Source organism: Uranotaenia lowii, chromosome 3 (assembly GCF_029784155.1).
Source record: "Uranotaenia lowii strain MFRU-FL chromosome 3, ASM2978415v1, whole genome shotgun sequence".
NCBI lineage: Eukaryota > Metazoa > Arthropoda > Insecta > Diptera > Culicidae > Uranotaenia > Uranotaenia lowii.
In genome coordinates this window covers 7,085,514-7,101,661 of record NC_073693.1, presented here as the reverse complement: position 1 = coordinate 7,101,661, position 16,148 = coordinate 7,085,514, and the positions used below count along the sequence as shown (strand labels likewise).

Below are 16,148 nucleotides of genomic sequence, written 5' to 3'. Positions count from 1 at the left end.
CCAGTAAAAACCCCAGGCCTGTAATTTTAAAACGCTGTAAGCTGCTGTAGACATGTAATTGCATTGATTTTATTTGCTTTAATGGAATCAGAAGTCACTGTTCAATGAATCAATTTTTGTTTCAATTAACAGCATATATTTACTAAAATAGACTTATTTCAAAATTAATTTGGTTTTATTTTTTTTTTCTTTGTAAAAAATGAAAAAGTTCATTTGTAGATGTGATGCATATTCTTTGGCGTTCTTTAGGATCAAGTTTTGTCCCGTTAGGATTCAAAGATGGGTGCAGTAATCGTATCGAGTCCACCAGCAAACATCAGTCACAGAAGAGTCCACCTTAACGATTATTTTGGGGAAAACGTTTCCGCATTTCAGCTAGGCAAGTCTCGTAAAGTAAAACAGCTCGTCGGTGACTGGTGCCTGAAAAGTTAAAAAAGAATAAAGTTTATTTTATATCGTAGAGAGAAGGATTAGTTGCCCTACTTTGGACCTAAGCGATGGGTTTTGATAAACAACATGATTATCATCAATATAATAGCTTTTCTATTTCTCTTTCATCAACGAAACTGCTTCTAATGTAATTTGAAGACGTAGTTTAAAAGATATGAACATAATTCGGAAGGATATTAAAATCCATGTTTGGACCCACTGTGCTAGGCTTAATCCTAGAACTAATGCCGTATATTGGACCCAGGTCCAAAATATGAAAGGAAATAATTGATGTCCTTGTTTATTGTTGTATAATTATAATCAAAAAAAACTTCAGAACGTTATTAAAAAATAATTATGTACTGCTTGAATCATGGAATAAAGAAATTTGTGGAACAATTTTATATCACAGCAGCAGTATAAGAGTGTAGCAGATATTGTTGCAGCAAAAATCAAGAAATTGTTGATCATGGCCTAATGATTGGATTTGTTCAATTAAGGTTTTCATGATTTGAAAAACGTAATATTATCAAAATCAAATGTAGCCATGAAATGTATAAAATTCTCAAGTCATATATGGGGATGAAGGCAATAGAGGAAATAAATAAAAATCCTGAAGGGAGCATAAACCAGCATTCAATGTAGAATTTCTCGAATAACAGCTAAATAATCCAAATCTTGGATATGAGATAATGCTTTAATTTTATTGAATAACACAGCATTATGTTATGAAATTGGGTATCACTTTTTAACTACACATATTACCTACGGCATTGAAGTAAATTTTATGAAATTTGGTTTTGTTCTTCCTTTCTAACATGGAAATCTTTAAACTGCCTTTTGGAATGTTTACCATTTTTCTTCGGATACATGTTGAAATTTGGTAATAATCAATAAAACTATTAGCAAGGTTGTTTTCTTCGAAATAATACCTAAATTTTTGGATGAACTTCCGTATTTAGGGTTCGTTGCCCTGGATGAAGATAAAGGTTGAGGGGGTCGCAATACAACTTCATCACATACAAATGTTATTTCGACCTGAAACTGATGAAGGAATAAGAAAGAAAACTCACAATCATAATTTTGTTAAAAACTACATTTTTAAAACCATCTCGGGCTTTAACACTTCCGCCGTAATGGATTGTATTTTTCTGAAATAACATCAGCAAACGACGTTACGATTTTGAAACTTCTTCGATCAAAACGTAATACCACCAGGAACTATACAGTTGCGAGTTTTGTAAATAATCTTGTGTTTTGCTTCCATAAAGAATATAACTGGTAATCCTTTGGTCGAATTATTGTTGACTTTTGAACTCAGACGAATCACAAACCTTGAATCTGGGATTGCAGGTTCATTTGCAGCGCTAACTCGTTTACGAATCTGCATTCTTTCTGAGGGCCCCGCACGGCTTTTCGACCACTCCAGCTTAATGATAATCAATTCCATAACAAGTTTATGGCTGTTTCGACAGCTAAAATTAATCACTCTAATTAAACAAGCAAATAGAACGTTTGAAACAGAAATTTACCTTATTTTTAACGATTGATGTCGAGAACTTTCTTAAATGATTGAAACCAGTAAGCAGGAAAGCCTTTGTTTGTTTTCATTCAAGCATAATATTTCAAATGGGAATGAGACTAAAAAACTATTGATCGTTGTTCTGTTTTATTGAGACTCTTATTGAGGAAAACGATTTTCTTACGAATCATAAAATTATAATATTTTTTCAAAAAATAAGTAGGACTGATTTACACCCTTTCGAAAATCAATCACTGATTATCTGACTGCTACACGCTTATACATTTGCACCCAGATAAGGGGTTACAGTACATTCGATTTACTCAATTTTAATCACGTCTTATCAACCTTCGGTTCGACGTTTTGATTATAAATTTAAAATACTCGAAGAGTTAATTGTTTTCGGGGATGCATACATTGCATACCTATCCTGATTTTGCCTATGCTGACTTTTTTATTTACCTTTACTGACCTGCTGGACCCAACAACCGAGTTTATTGTTGTGACGAGGTTGCAACATGTGCAACATGTTCCTCCACTTATCAAAAAATGAAGGCCTTCCGAGTTGTTCAATTTGGCTCCTCCTGTCGAACAGCTGCGGGAAATGAATTGCAATCATCTTCTCACAGAAAAAAAATCTGAATCCTTAACGACACTGAAATTGAAAACCTTTATTATTACATGACATGGAACGCGATTTATTGATGTAAATTTACAAAATAAAAACTGTTGAATCCTTAACAGCACTGAATTCTAATGACACAAATATTACTTGACACGGAACGCGATTATTAGATGTAAATTTACATCACATATGATGTAAATAAAAAGAAGCATCACATACGACGTAATTTTCAGTGCGAATTAAATATTACACGTCTTAATATTTTACATGTCTTTCAAATTTTACACGTCTGTTGATGATTGCAGACGTGTAATATTCAACTCGCACTGAAAATTCCATCATATGTGATGCTTCTTTTTCGTTACATCATATGTGATGTAATTTTACAATTTTTTTTTTTTTGGTCACACGAAATTCTCAACAACACTGAATTGGAAATTTCTCAAAATTACACGACATGAAATATTACAATACACTGAACGTGATAATGTAATGTAAAATTATAAACTGTGAAGAACAAGACTAGACAAATGTGACAAAAACTGTTAAGTCAAGTCGTGCGCCAAAATATTTTCCCCGCGCGCGAGTAAGTTAATCGGTGTTGATGGTTCCCGGAGATATCCGAAAAGCAGGGATGCGGTTCTGGAAGCGGATCCACGGTGTTCAACATTGGATCCAGTACTTCGCGGAAAAAATAAAAGAAATGAAATATAATGTGTGTTAAAAAAAAAATTTTCCGCTTAATAAAATGAATCATATTAATTATATAGATGAGTTTTATTTTTATTAAGAGACGTGAAAATTCCAGTATTGAATCATATTAACAATAAATAAAACAAAACAAATTCCAATTGGAAAGTTTTTCTTCCAACATTCAGTGATTTTATAATTTACATCATTTTTATTTTCCACGTTGCTAAATTTTACATCATTTTTTATTTTACACGTTGCAAAATTTTACTGGCGTGTAATTTCCAACTAGCACTGAATATTCCGTCATATATGATGCTTCTTTTTATTTACATCATATGTGATGTAATTTTACAGATTTTTTTGGTAGTGTGATAGATTGAATCGAAGCACAGTAGACAATTGTTCAGGAGCATAATCTTTCTCACAAAAAATGTATGAATGTCGAAGCTAAGTTAAAAGATTTGGAATTAACGAAAGGAAATCAATCAACTAAACTAAATACTTACCAACAATCTGGTGTAGGGAACGCTTAAGATTTGGCGATTTTCTGAACGTTGGGCAGAACAGAGCGGCACGGTTGTCGTTGAATTTGGCACTTTTCTAGGCGCATTTGGTAGTCTACTTTTTATGTGACGGTTTACTACCGTCTTCTTTTCCTGTCTTGAATTTTTTTCACAGAAATAACAAACGAACTGTTGCTGTTACGAGAATTCGTTTTGTTCCGATAGACAACCGAGAATTTTGCAGTTCTGTAATTTGATATCAGCCTGTAATCAAATGCTCACTTAAAAATAAATGACTATGACCTGTAAAATTACGGTAAATGTCATGCTCCTTTTTGTTACAAGGCATTTACTGTACTATTCAATGATTTTTCATTTAAATTTACACGTTTCATAAATTACAGGCTGGTTTATTTTAAAGGCATCCGTATTCAATGACACGTAATAGTCATTATTTTTTTCTGTGAAGAATTTATACGGTTGGATCGTCGTAACAAGTGAAATGTAAGTTGCCGCTATTATTCAAATCTATAAACATCATACTATTGAATTATTTTGTTCCTTATTCTAGATTTCGGACTCAGCCAACTGCTTGCTGTCGGTACCATTTGGCGAGGAATTGTTCGGCAGAAACTTAAGAGGTTCTGTCAAATCGAAAATCAAGCGACTTAACATGTCGGAAGGACGCATATGGAAATATGTTTTCTTTTAACCGATTCAACAAATGAAAAAAACGTTCAGAATTGAAAATTAGTTCAGTTATACGTAAAGTGAATCTGTTTTCAAAAGTTCAGTCGAATAAAGGGCACACATACGTAAATCTGTATGTCCTTTATTACGTTTAAAACTTTTGGACTGATCAAAATAATTCACTGATATACGGCAGATTTTTGGGAAAAGAACCCCTTCCACCAAAACTATTGATGACGATCGTACAAAATGAATGTAAAACAAAACATTACCACAACAATCATCGAATGATTTTTATAAACTGCGATACATATGAAAATTTAAATTTTAGTATAACAAAACTTTCAAATTATAGCTGAACATTTCTCGGTTTATGGAAAACTGTTCCTATACAATAAATAAATATGTAGAATATTCAATGAGAATAATAATTTCGGTTGAAATTTTTTTTCATTCATTCGAATTTTATGATTTGCACCACATTTGATGATCTGCCCTTTCCATACGCATGGCTCGAAAAGTATGTAAACAAGCGGTACACAAGCGACACCTGCGGATTTCAATCAGGCACACGAAACTCGCCAGAACTGTCAAGTTGCCAGGGGGTTGGTTCCAATCATTCATAAAAATAGCGGCCTTTTTCCATATTTCTTGATTTTACACATTTTCCTTTCTAAGCCTTCATTATTTCACACATTTTCCCGTTTTAAACGCTTTTTGCATAATGTGTGAAACGCTCACATTTCGTTTCTTAAGCGGTGTTTCACAAAAATGTGCAGCAGTACCTTACCTTCACACATTTAATGTGTTGGTCTACTTATTTCCAAAATGTGTGAAATTGCACACACTAATGTGTGAAGTATTTTGTCAGTGAAAGCTGTAGCCCTGAATCTAGGGTCATTTAACACAATATCTGTCAGAAACTAACAGTAAAATTGAACGTTCTATTACAATGCGGATAATTTTACAGAGGGTTTTTTTTGTATATGACCACAGAGATTTAAAAATATACCAACATAAAAATTTGCTGTTCACTGGTTTGAATATTTACATACTTTTATTTTTATGAGAGTACTCCAATATAATAAAATTGACGACCGAAACTCCGAACCTCAAGGCATTATTCGATCGGTGTGGGAAAACAGGTGGAAACGAATAGCTGTTTTCGGTTCGAACGAAAGCCCGAAATGTCTCTGGTCCCACAATTTGGCAAATTTTACATTTTTTGTTCCTCCTACTACCTACGAGGGATCACTTTTTTCTTCCGGCCGATTTTTTTCGCTCTCTCTCAACATGTGTGTTTGGTAGGTATAGGTAAGCATTGGAACATACATTTATTTATGCTGGCTGGCTTTATTTCGTGGGAAAAAACAACGGCATCAATGAAATTGATGATGCTCTGATGTGATGATGATGGTGACGTTCCATGCGAAAGGCTGGGAAATTTTGAGCTGTTTTTGTTGAGATTCTTTGTTTTTCCCCGTTTAGCCTTTGCGAGTTGGCCTTCGGAATCAGGTTGTGATAAAAGCGGAAAAGAAAGGACGTGGGAATTTTCAGCCGATCACCTGCGATTGCAGTTTAAAAGGGCACCATTAATGTTGCGATATGAGGTTGGGCTGTTTTTCTCTCTGTGGGTTTATATGCGTTAATGTGTAATATTCGTAACGGGGAAACTCAGGAAAATGAGATTTTTTTGTAGACAGTTTATTAATACTAGTAAATGCTCACAAAATTTTAAAAATTATAAAAAATTGAAAATTTTAAAAATTTTAAATATTTTTTAAATAACTTTGAAGAATTGGAAAATTTTTGAAAATTTTGACAATTTTGAAAATTTAAAAAATTTTTGACAATTTTGACAATTTTGACAATTTTGATAATTTTGACAATTTTGACAATTTTGACAATTTTGACAATTTTTACAATTTTGACAATTTTGACAATTTTGACAATTTTGACAATTTTGACAATTTTGACAATTTTGACAATTTTGACAATTTTGACAATTTTGACAATTTTGACAATTTTGACAATTTTTACAATTTTGACAATTTTGACAATTTTGACAATTTTGACAATTTTGACCATTTTGACAATTTTGACAATTTTGACAATTTTGACAATTTTGACAATTTTGACAATTTTGACAATTTTGACAATTTTGACAATTTTGACAATTTTGACAATTTTGACAATTTTGACAATTTTGACAATTTTGACAATTTTGACAATTTTGACAATTTTGACAATTTTGACAATTTTGACAATTTTGACAATTTTGACAATTTTGACAATTTTGACAATTTTGACAATTTTGACAATTTTGACAATTTTGACAATTTTGACAATTTTGACAATTTTGACAATTTGGACAATTTTGACAATTTTGACAATTTTGACAATTTTGACAATTTTGACAATTTTCACAATTTTCACAATTTTGACAATTTTGACAATTTTGACAATTTTGACAATTTTGACAATTTTTACAATTTTTACAATTTTCACAATTTTGACAATTTTGACAATTTTGACAATTTTGACAATTTTGACAATTTTGACAATTTTGACAATTTTGACAATTTTGACAATTTTGACAATTTTGACAATTTTGACAATTTTGACAATTTTGACAATTTTGACAATTTTGACAATTTTGACAATTTTTGCATTTTTTACAATTTTGACAATTTTGATCTAATGCGGAATTTCTCAAGCTGATGATTTTGTACCAAGCAAACTCCAGCTTTTTTCTCTCATTTTGATCGGCCAAGTAGCATCTGATTCTTAACGAAACGTTCTTGATATGATATGTTCTTGGTCAAGCGGAGAAAAAAATCCCCGGAATGATCAACTATACGAACATAGAACGGTTCTCCCGCTCAGGGTTCAGTCAGTTTGATTTTATTCCCGACACAACTACCTTCGATATCAAATTGTGATTGTGATTCTTGGAGCATAATGTTGCGATTAATCTTTTTGGCTACATTTTTTTTCAATGTATGTTTAATTTCTTCAAGCTTGGGTAGCTCATCCACGAACACTATCGATGGATTAGGCTTTGGATTCGAGTTAATCCTTGCCCGGTTGGAGCAACTTGAATCGAGGTAATTTCTTCATTCTTGGGATTTGAACAACTGGTAAAATTAACTTTTTTATGCAGGGTCATCACTCTCACGGAACTAGTAACGCAATCGAACAAATGTAACCCAACTGAGAACGAACCAGTAGTTCCCATCAAGAAAGCTGACAGTTCAAATGAGTATACATCCTGTTCGGATGTTCCTCCTAATCTACCTTCAGGAGTTTATCGCATCAAGCCAAATGCCGATCAGGATTCGTTCGATGTGCTTTGTGACATGAGTACTCAGGGAGGTCGTTGGACGGTCATCCAGAACAGATTCGACGGATCGGTTGAGTTCTACCGTAATTGGACCGAATATCGACAGGGATTCGGTAATGTCAATGGGGGAGAATTCTGGTTGGGACTTGATCGAATTCATTGGCTCACGAGTATGGCCAAAAAGCAGAAGATTCTATTTGAATTAACCGATTTCAAGGATACCACTAAATTTGCCGAGTACAGCAGTTTCGCTATCGGCAGCGAAGCTGAGCTTTATATTCTGAAAGAGCTGGGTCAATATTCGGGAACTGCCAACGATGCCATGGAATTCCATCGGGGCATGAAGTTCTCAACCTTCGACCGGGACAACGATAACTTTAGCTCAAACTGCGCTCTAACGTATCACGGAGCATGGTGGTACAGCGGATGTTACAAAAGGTATGTATAGAACATCTAAGCGAGAAGTGACATATAGAAAATTTGCACGATTTCTTTCAAATTTTAGCAACTTAAATGGGCGCTACGAGAACTCACGCAGTGATCAAGCAATGCGATGGAACGTTTTCAACTTACCCTCTGAAGGTCTCAAAAAATCGAAAATCATGATCAAATCGATTTAATTTTTTTTGTACGGGACTTTCATCCTCCGGGATGATTCATCCCTATAAAATCGATTTAATACTTCTTGCTTCGTATATATTTGACAATAAAAAAAAATCCCGCATAAGTTTATCTTATTTTTGGGTGTTTTATTCAAATGACAGATCCTGGGGTACAAAGTCCTCAACCTAAAATGACGAAAAAAGTTATTTCTCAAGGAAATCACTGACGTCCAACAAGTATTATTACCAGACTTGTCGATTTCGGAATGAATTCAACAAAACATTAATCGTGATATGAGTTGGTACATGTATTTGACACTCGACTCAATTGAATTTTTCTTTGCGACTTATTGCCGGAGGCAGCATGTTTTATTTAGCTATGAATTGAATTCAATCCAATTCAATTCATGTAGGTATGTTTGAATGTTCGATCAGGCTTATCAACACGATCAGTGTGTGGTGTTTTTTTTCTCATTGCTCTCAAATGGACCAGTCACTTGAAATCGTTGAAATAGATCATTTACAAATAAGGCTGCCTGTGTGGCAATCTGGGGCCACAAGAAATCCGTCCGATGATAGATGTTATCAAAACCTGTCACGGTGAATGACACACGACCACGGGGAATGATTTTTTTTGTTATTATTCCAGCGTAGTTAATTCATACTCATGAAGAACATTCATAACTGTGGAAATACCAGAACCTCAGGAAATTTCGGAAAATTCCAACATTTGATGATCATTTGAAATAGGATCTTTCTGGAGTTCCTTGTTCCATAATTCTCCATAAATGTTTTCTGAGTTCTTATTTAACTCTTCTGTAGGTTGACCTAGAAAAGTCAAAATTGTCAAAATGGTCAAAATTGCAAAAATTATCAGTGTTGTAAAGCTGTCAACAATGACGGCATAGTCAAAGCTGTCAACATTTGCGAAGTTATCAAAATGGTCGGCATCGTCAAATTGTCAAAGTTGTTTGACACATTGATGATGGTAAAACCGCCGATTTGTTCTTTCTTTAAGCTCACGAAGGGAAAAAAACTTGAAAGAAAAACAGCTTTTATCACGTTTTTATTTACAACACAATCAACACTCGGCGAACCCCTTTCTCGTTCTTCTCATCCCTGTCGTTTGATCCCATCCACTCGGTGCCATTCCATATCGTCGGTTGTTAGTTGCTCGGTTTTAATGGCTTAACCACGAAGTGAGAAGACCAGCGACGACGGTCGCGATGACCCTTCAAATCCAAGAAACGGACCACCTTGGTCGCTAACTGCAGAGCGCATTTTTTCTTTCTGTTTGGATAAGCTCCATGCAGCTGGGAGGGACCCCAGGACCTCTGGCCACCGAGAGGCTCAAAGTAATAATGGGTCTCAAGCAAAGTGTTGAAAGCCGTCAGCCACCCACCATTCTGGTGCATGAATATGAACGTTCGTGGTTGTAACCAAGTCATTGATCTTTCCATTCTTCCTGCTCAAGTTGGTTGGTCGGAATCTGGTTCACTGACCGGCTCCTAGGAGTGTTTTCGGGCCACCTCCACCGACACCGGAACAAATCGAACCACCCGCCACCAAGTTCGGAACGAATCGATTAGATTTAATTAAACATAAAATACGATACAAGCTGGAGCTGATGATGGTGGTCCTGGTGGCTTGAAAAGGCATAGTGGTTGGCAGTTGATTGGTGGTTCCTGTCATGTGATATGTGCAAGTGCAGTAAAGATCACACTATTTAAGATTGCATTTATTCTGATCGAGATCATGAGTACTTAATAGTTTCTTAATATACTATGACCTAGAAGAAAAATAATGGGAGCCCCCCTCATGCATTGTTTGTACGGAATAAAAAACGCCCAAGCGGTAAGATTCCAAACAATTGCGTTGTTTGCACTTTTAACTTATCAAGATCTCCGAATTTAGAAGATTGAGTTTTTCAAAAGTTCGCACTCATAGGTACGAAATTGAAGTGACTTTTTTTTCGACAGTTAGGGGAAGAGGGGTCATAATGCCCACGTTAAGAAGAAAGCCTTGTTTTAGAGTACATTTGAGCTTGAGCTTGAGCTTGAGCTTATTGCTATCAACAACGGTCCACATGCGGCCCCTCCTGGCCGATGACATAACGGTTGCACTCCGTGATTGATTCGAGATAATCACCATTGCACAATGAACCAAATGAACGGTGCTTGGAACAAGCATCACAATTTCACTGTGCAGTTTTGAGAATCTCCTACTTTTATTTGAACCAATAATGACGCCGGCCAAGTCCATGTAGTCGATAGGAGGAAGGGAAGTGCAACACATGTAAAGATATGTTTAGCGGAGGCCGGTTGTACGCCATCCCTCCACAAATCAAACGCTGAATGTTTGGAAAAGGTATTGTGGTATGGGAGATGCCACACGGGCTCGGGCACGGGAGATGCCGACGGGCTCGGCATTTTGGGATTCATATAAATAGTATTTAAATAAGGACGCGAAAATTAAATTGGTTTGTATTGTTTGGACTGTACAACTGATTTTGATCAATAACCTTTACAAGTTTCTTAACAGTATTGAACGTATTGAAACGTATTGAAGACAATCCTGGAATTTGTCAAAGCTTCAGTATTCACTTTACAAATGTTGGAAAAAAATTAGCTAAAGAGATTCCTGCGAACTCTTCTTTCAACACTTTATCCTATATGGAACGAAACTCCAACTCAGTATTTTTGTATCCTACCAATCCAAATGAAGTTAAAAATATTATTATGGAATTAAAAAATAAGAAAAGTTGTGGACCTGATAAGATACCTACAGCACTTCTTAAATCTAACATTGAATATTTTGGAAATATACTCTCACAATGCTTCAATCTCATAACAGAAAATGGAGAATATCCCGATTGTCTGAAAACCGCGAAGGTCATACCAGTTTTTAAGTCAGGAGATACTGCCAACGTTAATAATTATCGACCGATATCTACTTTGAGTGTTTTTAACAAAATTTTTGAAAAACTATTAACAGTGAGGTTGAATAAATTCCTCATTGACAATAATATACTTTATTGTAGACAATATGGTTTTAAATCTGGGTTAAGTACTTTGATTGCAATATGCGAATTAGTTGACCCAATTATCGAAAATATTGATTCCAAGAATATCATTGGTGGTCTGTTTCTGGACTTAAAAAGGCGTTTGACACTTTAGATCATGAAATACTCCTGACCAAACTAGAGTACTATGGTATACGAGGTGTAGCCAATGACTTAATTCGTAGCTACTTATCAAATCGGAAGCAATTCGTGTCCATTGACAACACCAGCAGTGCACTTGAAAAAAATTGAAATAGGGGTTCCACAGGGAAGTAATATTGGACCATTACTTTTCCTTATATATATCAACGACTTAAGCAAGCTTCCCTTACATGGTACTCCCCGTCTATTTGCGGACGATACTGCACTTTTTACCCTGACAAAAATCCTAATACAATAATAAGGAAAATGGAGGATGACCTCGAATTGCTACTGTGCGATATGGGAATTCAATGGTCTGTGGATTTGATGCACGACTGGTATAATAATGAACAGAGCTATTATAACAGCTCTCACACACACACTATCACACCAACACCGTAAGGCAGCTCCTATAGCAAAGTATCTTTGGTATTGGACATTCATTGTACGTAGGACCGTTGCGAAACACAGAAGCGTCAGGTGAGTACATACGAGTACATACCAGCAACCGTCGGGCGATTCTTGGGATCGGAATTCAGAACCTGCACAGCTACTTAACTATTTCAACAGCAACCTTTTGTCATTGAACTTTTCAAAAACTAAATATGTAATGTTCCACTCAGCACGAAAAATTGTACCTCCACACAATGATCCATTGGTTGGGAGGTGTACCATTGAAAAAGTAAATGAATTTATTTAAGTATCTAATCATACTTTTGGATGAATCGCTTTCTTAGAATAATCATATCGCAAAGGAAAGTGTCCTCGTTTTGTGGAATTCTGTGGAAAATTAAACAATTTGTTCCACGCCACGTTCTATTCAAGCTTTACTATGCGTTCATACATTCCCATCTAAATTATTTGATGGCTGTAGTGGGGCAGGGCCTCTATATCGTCTTTATCTCGGCTTCAGACCTTACAAAACAGATGCCTGAAAACTATTTTAAATTTGCCTTTGCTTTATCCGACATCAGCACTATACTCAGACACGTCGCACAATATATTTCCTTTATCTCAGCTTTGTGACTTGCAAACAATGATTTTTGTGTTCGATAATCTCCGTTCCACTAATACCTCTCGTAATTTGAAATTCACTGTAGTATCGCGCACCCATAATACCCGACAATCAAACTATTTACAATGCAGTAGATCTAGCACGGCCTTTGGTTAACGTAGAATATCTTTTACCGGACCTACTAAATATAATTCTTTACCGCAGGAAATAAAAAATTCTCAAAACCGTAACATATTTAAAACGAAACTAATACAACATCTTAAGGAAACGCTGAACCTATAATAATTAATCATCATACCAGTTTTTTTTTATTTGTAATATTTTTAATTTGTATTTCTCATTTTAATTTGTAATTTTTTGAACTTAATAGTTAGGCAGTAGTGTAATGTTCTTAAATATACTTTTTCTGTTATTTGTTATTTTTACTAAGTAAGCAGGAAGGATCTCTTAAAAGGAAACCTTTTTCCACTGACCTTCCTAGAATAATACTTTAATCTTAATATACATTTCCTCGCATTAAATATATTTGTGTTCTCAACATGCTTAAATTTTTTGCTCGCGTTCATTTGTAAATTTTTGCTGCCAGACATGTTGAGAACTGAAGTGTCCATTACCAGGGGACTCAGTTGAGTTTTTTGGTGTGGGGGAGTGTGGCAGGCCAATAAAAAAAAAAAATAATAAAGAATAAGATTGTAATGTATAGAGAAGCACGTGTGCTAAACTGTGTTTTAAGTTAAGTTCGTTGTTTTCACCGTTTTACTAAAATATCAAAAACAGAAATGATAGTAAGAAATTACAATCATAATAAAAGTTCCAATAAAAAAAATGTGTGCTGCAATACTTTGGGCAAAAACAATATAGAAAAAGATTAAACAGACTGATAAAAGGAGTGAATTTTATTGCCAACCATCCTGATCGGATCTTATTACTTGCATTGAAATTAGTATTTAATTTAAACGCTGTTTTAATTAACACGACCGACAGCTTTCAATTTTCATAGCAAAGCATCAACTCAAAAACTGAAAAAGAATTTTTATCGAATTTTTTTTTTAAACATCACTTCGATTAAAAAAAATGCCAAGAGCATAACTACGCATAACATTTTGGCTTTTAGCATCTTGTATTTTAATCGATCAAAGCAACCTGTGTGACGTGAACATACGTGTCCAACGTTACGAAACCTGTGACGATGATGGTGATAGCAACTACTGGAAACCAAAATTGAAAAAAAATCAATTTCGGAAAATTTCGTAAGTGAAAACAACGACCCACGACCAACCAAATTGCTGTTTTTCATCGGTAATCATGTTTTGTATGGTAATAATATATGAGAAGGAATGAGAAAGACTAATGTTCACGCCACCGAACCGAGGCAATGCTGCTTCACTCGATTTGGACTTAATCTAGGTAATTGATTCAAGACAAACGCACAGCAGCCAAAATGATAGAAAAGTGAAAGTGTCCAAGATATAGAAGGAAATCGGAAAGCTCTCACCGGGTTTTCCTGTTATTGTTGTCCCCGACTACTGGCCTCCGCATTGTGACATCCGTTTTTGTTCGCATTCTATACTTTTTCAGCACAAATCACACACGAGTACTTTTTAAAATTCAACTGAACACATAATCATCTCTTCTTGACTCGCTAAAACAATTTTTCAATTTCTGTAAATTTCACCTTACATCCTTACTCAAACCACTAGTATTTCATTGGGAAAGAAAAAATCCCTAAAAAATGCAGCGCAACGAGAAAACTTAAAAAAAACGCGTCCGCACTCGAGCAAGGCTTACTCGGAATCTCCCCTTGTTTTAGAGTACATTTGAAAAGATTAACTCTTATTTTCGATTTTGTTTGGAAATTGGTTTATTTTTTGTCTAAATCTGATAGTTTGAATAACTGGAAGGTCAAAAAAGACCACAAATATAATGAAGTTTGAAGAGTAGGTTAAAAATTGGATTTCAGATTCAGTAGGGGCATAATGCGCCATTAAACGTGTATTAGGTACGTGTTTATTGATTGAAGTGATTGACAGTTTAAAACACTGGTATTTTAGAGCAAGTTCACTGGTGTTGGAAAAAAGTGGTAGAAATTTTGATATTTTGAAAATTTTACCATGCAAAACTGTTTTCAAGATCTTTGATGTATTTTTTTACAGCACTGTTTCTATTTCTGCCGTATGTGATAGAAATATTGCTATTTTTGCAACACAGCAGTGATGCAAAAGTGTTGCCAGATATACCGACATTCTTGTGAAAAGTTAATTAAATCTTTTTGAAATTCAGGAATTTCAAATATTTCCGTTTATATGAAAGTTATGTTTTCCAATTTAAGATAGAAATTTCTTTTAAAATATTGTGATAAAAATAGTACATACATTTAAACAAATATGAAACATGCTTAAAGATAAGCGGACTCCCTTAAAAAAATTGTTTGACGTTTTTCGTCACATTTACGTGATATAAAAAACCTCAGAAGATCCACAAATGTTTTTGAACGCATGAAAGTGTAAATAGAACAAACTGGCATCTTTAGAAATGCTGAAAAAATTTTTATGAGTGAAATACTGATGGTGGCGCATCTTGCCCGCTCTGCGCATGTTGGACCCAGTTCCCCTATTAGTATATATTGACAGTTCTACACGAACACCACCTTAGCAGAAGGCCTCAGCCCTAACCTCAAACCATGGGAGAACAGAATGGGTTTTTGAGAAGGGCGCATGATAAACGCGATTTTCCGGCATAATATTGAAAAATTCGCCCTGTGGAAAGCGATGCACAGATGTTCATGTTTTGATGTTTTTGGGTGCTCAGGGGTGCCAAGTGCATGGATATTTGGAAAATGATTAAATTTTTCTAGTTGCATTGTTTTTATTGAAAAAACTTTTCATGAGTACTGAGAATTTCCAGCTTTCCCGTAGATTTCAATTCGAATGTGAAATTAAACGCATCATTTATCTGAACAAAATAACAACTGTCTGTTTCGCACACTTAAACGATGTAGCAAATTATGGTTATCTTTAAAATAATCAGAGCATGTAGGCGATTATTTTCAAAGTCAACATCATTCACTGCTACAAAAAAGTAAATTAATGAAAGCCCCATTAATTTACATTTTTGTAACAGTAAATGACTTTACACTTGTTTAGAAGTTAGAAACAACTCTTTTTTAAATCTACCAAGCAGTACATGAAAATGTTTTAAATTCCCTTTGAAAATTGATTAACAAAAAATGGCTTATCTTCATCCCGTAATGAATTCAAACGTTTAGCTGTTGATAGTCCAAAAGTTTAATCAATTCAGAAATATTATGATTAGTTTAAAACATGCAACAGATTTTAATGACGCACCTAGCATCACTGGTGAGGCCGCCAGCAAATCAAAATTTGAGGTTATGGCTGAGGCCAATTTTTCGTCAATACTATCGTCCGTATATACCCTTATAGTCACAGACCAGGGGTGGAAAACAGAAGGAAAAAAAAGCTCAAATATCAAATTGATCTGATTAAATCACCGACCAGTGAGCAGGT

The 16,148-nt window shown here is 34.8% G+C and overlaps 1 protein-coding gene and 1 long non-coding RNA gene across 2 annotated transcripts; one reads left to right on the top strand and one right to left on the bottom strand.

Annotated features, from left to right (window-relative positions):
- Positions 1–178: 178 nt before the first annotated feature.
- On the bottom strand, positions 179–2,100 carry LOC129750833 (uncharacterized). The gene is made up of 3 exons (XR_008738506.1): positions 1,962–2,100; positions 1,764–1,904; positions 179–420 (listed from the first exon to the last, which is right to left on the bottom strand). It is a non-coding gene; the product is annotated as an uncharacterized LOC129750833 (long non-coding RNA).
- Positions 2,101–7,235: 5,135 nt separating this feature from the next.
- LOC129750832 (ficolin-1-like) lies at positions 7,236–8,521 on the top strand. The gene is made up of 3 exons (XM_055745915.1): positions 7,236–7,569; positions 7,626–8,243; positions 8,311–8,521. Exons 1-3 carry the CDS (start codon positions 7,424–7,426, stop codon positions 8,423–8,425), a joined length of 879 nt encoding a protein of 292 aa, XP_055601890.1. The 5' UTR covers positions 7,236–7,423; the 3' UTR covers positions 8,426–8,521.
- The last annotated feature ends 7,627 nt before the right edge of the window (positions 8,522–16,148 follow it).

What these genes read in the sequence shown, in the direction of transcription:
- LOC129750832 (XM_055745915.1), top strand. Translation starts at nt 7,424, where the DNA reads ATGTTGCGATTAATCTTTTTGGCTACATTTTTTTTCAATGTATGTTTA. An exon ending in TTGGAGCAACTTGAATCGAG is followed by an intron (nt 7,570 to 7,625) that starts GTAATTTCTTCA and finishes TTTTTTATGCAG; the next exon opens with GGTCATCACTCTCACGGAAC. An exon ending in TACAGCGGATGTTACAAAAG is followed by an intron (nt 8,244 to 8,310) that starts GTATGTATAGAA and finishes TTCAAATTTTAG; the next exon opens with CAACTTAAATGGGCGCTACG.